The following is an 11,416-nucleotide window of genomic DNA, read 5'->3' as shown; positions in this document are numbered from 1 at the left end:
TATATGAACCATTTTGGACCATAATTAACCTAATCTAGCCTAATAAGTCATAAAAATCACATTTATATTTTTTTTAGGGCCAAAAATCATCCAACCTAGTTATAACATGGGCTTAAGGGCAAAAAGCCCAAAAACCTCCTCTCACCCTCCCCGGTCTCGGCCCAAGCCCAAAAGAAGAGGAGAGTTGACTTTGTGAGTGCCACCTCACCATTGTTCAAGGGACTTCCATGCAAGAAGACCCAAACATCCATGCACTCACATACTTCCATGACTAGCTAACTCTTTTTCTCCCTCTCTCTCTTGCTCTCGGCCGACTTCAAGCACACACACACACACACTTCACTCTCCTTTCTCTTAAGAAAACTCTCTCATATCTCATCCATATTTCGAGATCTAAGAAGTGTTCAAGGGGATTTTTACACAAAAATCATCATCTAAGGTAAGAAATCTCTTAGATCCTTAAACTAGCTACTTCATTTCATCCAAAAATCACCTCTTAATTCATTCAAACTCATGATCTAGCACCTAAGAAGCATTCAAGTTCGAAATCTTCCAAGGAAGGTTGCTAAGGCCGAAATTCTTCTCATTTTCTTCCAAAAACCGAAACCACACCCAAAGGTGAGCTTCATACCCCCTCTTTTTCGGTTTTTATAAGTTTTGTGGGGGAGAATACAAGAAAATGTGTAGATCTATGAGTAAATGTATGCCTTGAGTGATTTTTATGCTTATATGTATGATCTTATGTGATTGTGATGTTTATACTAGCCAAAAAGAACCTAAAAACCGAGATCTACAATATGAAGAATGAAATAAGTATAACTTATACCATTTCACACTAATCAAGTCTAGAAAAATAATCTAGTTGGTTAATATGAACATTTTTGGACTTGAAACCAATTTTGGGCTCAAAATGCCAAAAAAAATACAAAACTAAGGGGCCCAAAACGACAAAATATAAATTATGAAGGTTGAGATGAGTCTAAACAGTTTCTAATATGTATTTTCTGAATATCAACACTTTTGAAGGGTTAATAATGTGAATTTTAAACATAAAGGGGCCAAAATGGGCTTTTCGGCCCAATAAAGCCCCAAATTTCGAGATTTTTGAATTATAGGGGCTGAAACTACACAATTCTGTAAAACAGGGGATTACTAGTATACTAAATCTATTTCAAGGGTCAAAAATGCTTTTCGAATTAAAAAGGGACCAAAGATGCAAAATTTTCCGTTTTGGGCCAAAATTGTAAAAGTTGCGAAAATGGAGGTTTCAACCGAGAACATTTCATTTTTGAAGGACTTAAGCTGTTTATCAAGTAAATTTGTGCTAAAAATGTCTTTCCAATAAGTTTTGATACTAAAGTGTCAAGAAAAATAGTTTAAGGACTAAAATGGAAATTCTTTTATACACAAAGGGTTAAAAGTGTAAATTTATTCCAAGAAGGGGCTTAAAAAGATAAACTCTAATTCTTAAACAATAAATCCCTTAAAATAAAAATACGAGTACTACGTCTACCGGCGAAACGTAATAATAAATACACTTTCAACACCAATATCGTTACCAAACGTATTGATTCGGTCTCGAATCAATAACGAATCAAAAATCAATAAACAATGGTACTTCAATACACACGTGGAAATTTACGAGAAGTCAATACACAATCTTTGGGCTCGAAAGTTTCAAATCGTGCTTGTTGGGCCTAGCTAGCCCAATGACATGATCTTTAGGCCCGAAGGGAACGCGCTTACATGTTATTGGGCCTTATATGACCTAATTCCGTGTAAAAGGACTTTCAATAGCTTTATTGTGCTGTTGGGCCCCAAGGGTCCTTTGGTACTGCTAGCAAAGTCGAGAAGTCAAATGCGAGTCGGGCCAAGTGCCTTTCGCATTCACGATAGCCTTGAACGACTTATGGAAATAACAGGGGCTTCGTACCCTCTTTTCTCCTCGGTTGTGGGGCTATGAGAAGTCAGGGTGGTTGGATTAAGTGAGTAGTACGGACGACGCCTAAGGGATCATTTGTATTTGTTGGTTGTAAACTTGTCATTTTCATTAATGCGTGATTATAACGACTCACAACCCATAATTAATCCAATGTCACCTGGAATTATCGAAAACAACGTCGTATCGGAATAACACAAACTAAGCCACGTAATTTGATGTATTGGGAAGACATCGGGTTTTCCCTGGGGAATTCAACACTCTTAACTATGTGATGTATACAAAGTCTAACAATTATTCACGTTTACAATAATCAACAAGCATACTTACGGATCTTCACACTTTTTCTTATATACAACCCTTTTTTTTAGAAAATATCGGATTTTCTGTGGTTTTCAAAACTATACAAATCATTTCTTTTCAAACCTTACTTATGAACTCACCAACATTTCATATGTTGACGTTTTTCCAAAATACTTGTATTCTCAGGTAACAGGTAAATCGAAGAAAAATGTGTCCAGTGATGTCATGATGTTTGTTTAATTAATATCGAACGGTTTATGTTTTGGAAATGTAATGTTTTGAAACAATGTACTGAATGTAAACAATATCGGTTGTAATATTTCAATGCATGGTGATGAATGATGTTATGATTCATGTATAATCATTGTGATGGTATTCAATTGAGTCACAATAGCCTTCGGACGTTTCCGCCGTCTGGTTCGGGGGTGTGACAAATTAGTTGTCTCACAAAATTGTGTCGCAGACCTACAGGTCTTGACTTCCCATTATATACCGCATTATATACTTTAGACAGTGTGGCCTTACTGTCACAGTACATGGGTATTGAAGGCATCAGAATATCCCACAAACGGATATCCATAAGTAGATCTCGAATCCACTCTGCCACTTTTCCAGTTGCTGCTATGGCAATTAGCTTTGCTTCCATCGTTGAATGAGCTATGCATGTCTGTTTCTTGCTCGCCCAAGAAATAGCACCACCAGCTAGAGTATAAATCCAACCACTTGTTGATTTTGAATCACTAGTGTGATCAATCCAGCTGGCATCAGAATAACCTTCAAGTATTCCATTAGATGACAAATATGTCAATTCAAAAGTACTTGTCCTTTTCAGGTATCCTAGTACTCTACCCACCGCCTTCCAGTGCTCCGTCCCTGGATTAACAGTGTACTGAATCAATTTGCTTACAACGAATGCGATGTCAGGTCGCGTGCAGTGACTAGCATACATCATTCTTCCTACTACACTAGCATATTCTAGTTGAGCCATTACTCGACCAGAGTTCACCTTCAGTTTTACACTTGATTCAAAAGTAGTATTGAATTCCTTAATGTTCAAATGTTGAAACTTTGTCAGAATTTTCTCTATGTAATGAGATTGACTCAGAGAAATCTGAACACCTGTCCTCTTCACCTTGATACCAAGAATAGTATTTACTTCTCCAAGATCTTTCATCTTAAAGTTCGAAGATAGGTATTTCTTCGTCTCAAGAATACCTACTAGGTGAGTGCCAATGATCAACATATCATCAACATAAAGACATATAACTACTATATAATCAGGTGTATATCTGGAATAAATACACCTGTCAGCACTGTTGTGCTGAAAACCAAATGCAGTCACAGTGGTGTCAAATCTCTCATGCCACTGTTTGGGAGCTTGCTTCAACCCATACAAAGACTTAACAAGTCTACATACTTTGTTTTCTTGTCCACGTATTACGAAACTTTCAGGTTGCTCCAGGTAAATCTCCTCTTTGAGATAACCATTCAGAAAGGCTGTCTTCACATCTATTTGATGAATGTACAATCCTTTCAAAGCTGATATTGCTATGAGAGTTCTAATTGAACTAATTCTAGCAACTGGGGCATAGGTATCAAAATAATCGATCCCTTCTCGCTGCCTATAGCCCTTTGCAACCAACCTTGCTTTATAGGCAGATATGGATCCATCAGGATGATATTTCTTCTTGAATATCCATTTGGATCCTATGGGTCTTCTCCCCTTGGGTAGATCAGCTAACTCCCAAGTTCCATTACCCACAATTGAATCCATTTCGTCATTGATTGCTTCCTTCCACAGAGGAGCATCCCGAGACGTCATGGCTTCAGTAAAGGTCTTAGGATCATCATCCAAATTAATTGAAAAGATGACCTCTCTCGTCACTTTCTTTTGTTTTCCTTCAACCAAATAAGAATAGAAATCATCTCCAAAGGTTTTCTCAATTCTAGCCCTAGTACTTCTCCTTGGTTCCTCCACAATGGGAGGAGGTGGGAGTATTTCTCGAGAGGTACTTGTAGGTGTTGTATGACTAGAGTTTTCTTCATCCTTAGAAAACTTGTTCTCAAAGAATTCCACATCTCTGGATTCCACAACAACACCTGAATCAATATCTAGTAACACACCCCCACACTTTTAAATAGTCTAGGTTAGGCTTTCTACCTTTCCACAACTCATAAGGGCTTGTAGGAATCACACGACTAGTGATCCTATTATGAACATAACAAACAGTCAATAGTGCTTCCCCCACAGATTGTTTGGTTGACCCGATTGGTTCAACATACAGTTGACCATCTCACAAAGGGTTCGGTTCTTTCTTTCAGCCAAACCATTCTGTTGGGGAGTGTATGGTGATGTTCTCTCATGTTTGATTCCATTCTCTTCGCAGAATGTGTCAAACTCTTGGTTGAAATATTCTCTGCCTCTGTCCGAGCGAAGAATTTTGATGTGTCTTTCAAGTTGATTTTCGACCTCAGCCTTATATCGTTTAAATGCATCGAAAGCTTCATCTTTTGATCTCAGCAAATAAACATGTAGATATCTACTGAAGTCATCACAAAATGTGATGAAATACCTTTTTCCTCCTCGAGTAAGGATTCCATTTAACTCACATATATCAGAATGAATCAATTCAAGTAATGAAGTGTTTCTCTTAACTGATGGAAATGGTTTCTTAGTGAACTTTGATTTTACACATGTTTCACATTTTTCAAAATCTTTTGTGTCATATTTTAACATACCTTTAGTTTGCATTTTTTCAATGTTTTTAACATTAGTGTGAGCTAAACGTTTATGCCATTATGAAATTGAACAAACAATATAACCAGAAAAGTTTACTTCATTCACATTAGTAACCAATCCATCAATTACATCATTACCAACACTCGACACACTAGCAACACTAGAAACACCACTCTCAACACAAGGACCACTCATATTACCCTCATCACTAAGACACAAGCGATACATTCCCGAAGTATTGTTCGCCCTCCCAACATGTCTTCTGCCTTTAGTGATCACAATTTTGCCTCTCTCAAGCACCATCTTGAACCCACCATTGTCAAACTTGTCCGCAGAAACCAAACCCTTCGAGATAGTAGGAACATGAAGAACATCTCGAAGAGTCACCCATTCACCACGTGTAAACTTCAACCGAACATCACCCCTTCCTAGAACTTCAGCTCTGTGGCCATCAGTATAGACGACAACCGTCCCATGAGGCATGGGGTGGTAGGTGCGGAAGCTCTCTCGTTGCCCACAAACATGCACAGTGGCTCCAGTGTCCACGAACCAACCTCGAGCACAGATTGCTCGAGTAAGAGAGGAGATCATGAAAATCTCTCCAAGGTTCACACTAGCCACCATGTCAGTTACCTTCTCGACTGCATGTGCAACCGGTACTTATTTGCGATCTTTGCATTCTCTCGCATAGTGCCCAATCTCTCCGCAGACGTGGCAAGTACCGGTCCTTTTTGGCTTTGAGTTAGGATTCTGATGACCCGGTTTCTTGAAGCTTTGTTTCTTGGGTCCAAAGTTCTTCTTGTTCTGTCCCCCAGATTTGCCTTTGTGGCTAGAACTCCCAGCTGACACATGATGCACACTTTGTCCAACTTTACCTCGCTTGTCCCTGATGCGAGTTTCCTCCTCAATGCGGAGGTGTTTCATCAGATCATCCAAGGAGTAGTCCTCAGATTTATGCATCATTCTCTTAGAGAAATCTTTCCACGAGGGTAGCAGTTTTGCGATGATTGCACCAACCTGAAAGAGTTCTGGAAGAGAGACGAAGAATGCGTTCAACTTGTTGACCATGACTTGGAGTTCATGCACTTGCTCCATAATTGGTTTGTCATCAACCATTTGAAACTCAAGGTACTTGGACACAAGGTACTTGTTAGTACCTTCCTCATGTGCCTTATACTTAAGTTCCAACGCACTCCATAGCTCTTTTGGATCTTTGACCGGCGAGTAAAGATCATAGAGCCGATCAGATAGGGAATTCTTGATGTGACCCACACACAATTCCTCGGATTCTCTACGCAGAATCCTTTGCTTTTCCAGTTCTGTAATGACCGCTGGGTCCACAGATTCCCCCTTCTTGGGAATTGGATCATCAGGAATTGGTGCCAGTTTTGGGTCCAACACAAAGGAGAGCTTCAATACATGAAGCATGAACTTGACCTTTTCGGCCCAACGAGTGTAGTTCTGACCATCGAATTGGTCAAGTTAGGCAAACTCTTGGTTCATGAAGTGGAGGCTAGCAGTAGAGTCCATTAGTCTGTTGATTGATCACAAATAATAAAAAACCTTTAAGATTGTTGTATAACAAACTAATAGACGCGCAAGGAAACCAACAAATAATATTGAGAATTATATGTCGATTAGTTGCGAATAATAGATTCAATTGTTATTATTATATTTACCAAGTTTCGTCAGAAATCAGATCTATCATTCTCGATTAGATCTGATTATAAGAAAGGAAGAAGAAGACTGTCCTGTTATTGGACGAATTAACCATAAGACAGAAAAGTAAAACCGACCTGTTGATTGCTGATCTTGATCTTGAAGCAACTGCACAGATCAGACTCCTGTCCTTAAAGGTTTTTACTTCGCTTCTACTGGTTGTAAGTAACATAGTAAAACCCCAGAATTTAATGCAGCTTGATCGATATTCCAACAACACTAGAAATCGACAAACACAAAGCGACTACTTGGAAACCGGAAAAAACGCAGAGAGAGAGAGAGAGAGGAGAGCTTTCAGATTTCGTCCAGAAATCAGATCTATCATTCTCGATTAGATCTGATTATAAGAAAGGAAGAAGAAGACTGTCCTATTATTGGACGAATTAACCATAAGACAGAAAAGTAAAACCGACCTGTTGATTGCTGATCTTGATCTTGAAGCAACTGCACAGATTAGACTCCTGTCCTTAAAGGTTTTTACTTCGCTTCTACTGGCTGTAAGCAACATAGTAAAACCCCAGAATTTAATGCAGCTTGATCGATATTCCAACAGCACTAGAAATCGACAAACACAAAGCGACTACTTGGAAACCGGAAAAAACGCAGAGAGAGAGAGAGAGAGGAGAGCTTTCAGATTTCATGAGAGGTTAATGCGGCTCCTAGGGAGCTGTATTTATAGGTATTGTAACCCTAGAAGGCATCAAACGGCCCCCCCATAGGCCGGCCCGAGAAACCCTAGGGCGACAGCTTGCTCTCCAAGCAAGCCATTTCCTGATCCTTCTAGAATACCCTGACTTGTCCACCACGAAGTCAACGCCGGTCAACCATTTGACCAGATCGGTCAAACCGGCTTGACCCGAGTTCGTAAAAAATAAAAGCTCCTCAGCTCCCAACGACAAATGTGTCGTGCAAAGTGCGCCTAAATCGCGCCATTTCGCGCACTCCCAGCGTTAGCTAATGCTAGGCTAGCCGTGCGTGGGCTTGGCCCATTCCTTTGATCCATTAAAGCCTTTGAAGGTTTACCAAGGGAATAAGCTTATAAACTACACAAGTTTCTTCCCCCCACTAATGTGGGATACAAAGGAAATTGCCAACTTGCAATTCCTTTATATATAAAGTTCCAACAATTCTATACTTAGAATTTTCAAAATAGAATAATAAATACAATGTTGTAATAAGAAAAAAAAATGAAATTGACATGTTGATTTCATAAATGGGTTATAACTTTTTTTTCTTCACCGAAACTGTTTTTTTTATTTGTTTTTATTATTATTTTTTTTAATGTTATCAGAAGGTAAACAAATAGAACGTTGTCTTCACAAAGTACATTATTTTAACATTTTTTTTTCCGAACAAAAACAAATAGCTTATTGCCTGTCTATGGTACCCTTTTAAAGGATAGTGTTCTTTTAAAAAAAATAGTTTATTAACAATTTATGCATTAACCATTTCATAGACAAATAAATGTAAGTGTATTGTTATTTCCTACATTTAGCCTAAAAAAAAAAGAAATATAGTTTAATTTTCATTGTCAACATTTACAAATAACATTTCATCTGCATAGATAAACTAACACATGAACACATGAAATCAAGATTTTAAAATTGAAAATTGAAAATTGAAAATGTTACGAACACAGTTTAAAGAATATATCATTATCATCTCATTCTAGAACACAAATTCGTTATATATGCATATCTCAATCACTACTACATAGTACACGTTACATGAGTCGAAGATTATTTTTATTTTATTTTATTTATTTATTGATGCTTGTTGTTGTAAAAGAGTGGCTCTTTCTGGATTCATAAGGAGTAGATGTTGCATGTCTTTTCTAGGAACATTAAAAACTACCTACAAATCTCCTTTGAGTTTTATGCAATGTTGCTTCCGAGCTTTCAGAATTCTACAGAAAAAGAACACATTATAATCATCAGTATTATTAATATAGAAAATAATAAAAGGTTATTATGGTTTTATAACAATTGTGACAGATTATATAACCAAAGGTAAATAATACATTATTAAGAGTTTTGTGCAAATAAGAAAAAAAAAATCTTGTAGAATCCTAGCATAACATTAACATTATTTGCTTTAGATTAACGGAAATTGACTTATTAAGGTAATTAACTTTTCAGTTTCTATTTTTTTTTGTACAGATCTAGATAACAAACGTTTTGAAGTGTTAACATATGACCAATATGAACAGCTGTATCAGGTTACATCTAGTCATAATGGTCATATGTAGAGGTGGCAATCGTGTCGTGTCGTGTCGGGTTCGTATCGTGTCGTGTCGAAACACTAAATGGGTTGAAAGTGCTTGACCCTAACCCAACCCATTTAATTAACGTGTTGTGTCGTGTCAACTAGTTTATTTTCGTGTCGAGTTCGTGTCGGGTTTCGGGTTTCGGGTTAGGGCTATACCTTGAAATATGTCGTGTCTTGTAAAGTTAAAAATATTAAGCATGTTGAAATAGTAGGAGTTTGGTAGGCGGAAATGAAAAACTAATTGTTTTGAGGCAGAATAGATGAAACCATAGCAAGTTTAGATGACAAAATTAAAAGAGTGAGAGTTGGGAAGACGGACGACAAGATCATGAGGATGTGAGAGTGGCGAAAGAGACTGGGTAGTTTGGGAGAGAATGAAAAAACTGAAATGAAATCTTGATCTAGACGGCTAAGTCGTTTCAACATTACAAAACAATTCAATTCGAAGGTTTTCTTTTACTTATGCTTTTGATTTTGTGTCTTTCAGTTTATTTAAATAATTCAAAAAACTTGCATATAAATAAACGGGTCATTTTCGAGTTGAAATTCTCAACCCTAACTTTACCCATTTAATTTTCGTGTCGTGTCGTGTCAACCCGTTTATTTAAACGGGTTGAAATATCTTACCCAAACTCGTTTATTTCGTGTTGGGTTTCATGTCGTATCAATTTTTGCTACTTCTAGTCATATGTAAACACTTTCAAAAAGTTTGTTACCTAGATATATACAGAAAAAAATAGTTCCCTAGATGTGAACAAACCGAAAAGTTAATTAACTTAATAAGTCAATTTCCCTTAGATTAAAGCATTAAAAGTATAGCAATAATTTTATCCATAAATTAAAAATAAATATAAGTTCCCATGGGATCCTAATTCCTGTCTCTATTAGACTTCATAAACACTCTAAATAAGTTGCATTTTCTTAATTATACTTCATTATTGATAATTCCATAAATCCCAAAAAAAATGCAAACCCTTAGACACTTGACACATGATTAATAATCATATAATATACCTAAAATACCCTTATAAGGACCACAATGAATCTCACCTCGCCAATATGTTACAATGCTTATAAAAACAAAGAGGTAGATTTTAATCAACATCTTCCAAGAAAAATGAATACCAATTTAAAAATAAATCTAAAGAGTAAACCAAAACAAACACACTTACCTTCATTTAAGGATCAAAAAAAGGAGATGATCCAATTCCAATCGAAGGTGTATTAACCCTAAAATATGGTCCAAAAGGGGCTAAAATTTTTGACTCTTCTACCCTTGGAGACACTCCAACATCAACAAGCCTATTCAAAATAGAGGTGTCCTGTTTAGTAATTGACATATAACTACTCCAAACAGCTTCCTTATATTCTGTCATTAAACAAAGAGGCCTCTCTCTCCTTAATTTCACAGCACTTAACAAATTATTCACATCAATTTTCCCCAACTAACATAAGATAGAGCTCAAGATGGAAGAAAATCATTATCCATTAGTATGAATGCATTATCACTATTTGGTAGTTGCTTTCCGATTTGCACAAAATGGCAAACTCTTAGAACAATAACGAAGTTAAAATAGGTTCCTTCATGTGAAAAACACAGAAGCTAATTGCACTGCGTTCTTCAAATAATTGAATTCGTTTTCAGGAGATATTATATCAGGGTTTTCATAGAAAATAAATATCGATCTATTTAAACCTGGTCAACATTCACTTCGCAAGAATTGTCTTAAGAAAAAAAAAATCCAAAAATCAAATTGCAACTCAGAACAAACAAGCAATATAAATTGTAGAATCAGTAGACGAAGATGGTCGGTGATAAAAAGGAGTTTCCATAACAATACCTGTACAGGGAAGACAGCTAATCACACATTGTCATCGTCGGAGCTGCCATTAACTGGGTGGGGGCGGCGGCGGCGAACACGAACGGCGGCGAAAGTGGTGTCAGTGAAGATGGGCGTCGATGAAGAGAGGTGGCTAGAAGATGAAGCAGTAAAGAACGGGAAAGAGAGATGGAAGGTGGGATTTTGGGGGAGAACGTCAGGATAAATGTTTAAAACGCGAGACTTGCGACAATTTCAAGCCCTCAGCTTTTTCGGTGCCTTGTCGAGTCGCGTTTGTAAGGCTTGAATTAAGCAGTAAATTTCTATATAATTAATATTTTTATATGTATTTTTAACTATTTTATATATATATATATATATATATATATATATATATATATATATATATATATATATATATATATATATATATGAGTTAGGCGGCATTTTGACAAAGTTTGGCGGCAGGTGCAAGCTTTGGAGTCGTGGCGCGCCATGATGGAACCATAACGAGCTTTTTAGAACCTTGGTTTAAATTGATAAAGGGGCGTCTTGAATGCAGAAAAACGAAATTTCGAATGGGTTTTGTTTTTGTTACTTTTGAAGATGGACTTAATAATTTGATCC

General features: G+C 37.0%; 1 protein-coding gene and 1 long non-coding RNA gene across 2 annotated transcripts; both read right to left on the bottom strand.

Annotated features, from left to right (window-relative positions):
* Nucleotides 1–5,642: 5,642 nt before the first annotated feature.
* LOC128133582 (uncharacterized) lies at nt 5,643–6,410 on the bottom strand. The gene has a single exon (XM_052771079.1). The coding sequence runs from the start codon at nt 6,408–6,410 to the stop codon at nt 5,643–5,645; it is 768 nt and encodes a 255-aa protein (XP_052627039.1).
* A 1,870-nt stretch (nt 6,411–8,280) lies between these two features.
* On the bottom strand, nt 8,281–11,082 carry LOC111886540 (uncharacterized). The gene is made up of 2 exons (XR_002848485.2): nt 10,811–11,082; nt 8,281–8,607 (listed from the first exon to the last, which is right to left on the bottom strand). It is a non-coding gene; the product is annotated as an uncharacterized LOC111886540 (long non-coding RNA).
* Between the last annotated feature and the right edge of the window lie 334 nt (nt 11,083–11,416).

This window comes from Lactuca sativa, chromosome 4, assembly GCF_002870075.4.
Source record: "Lactuca sativa cultivar Salinas chromosome 4, Lsat_Salinas_v11, whole genome shotgun sequence".
NCBI lineage: Eukaryota > Viridiplantae > Streptophyta > Magnoliopsida > Asterales > Asteraceae > Lactuca > Lactuca sativa.
Note: the sequence above shows the minus strand (reverse complement) of the source record. Positions and strands in the feature narration are given on the sequence as shown.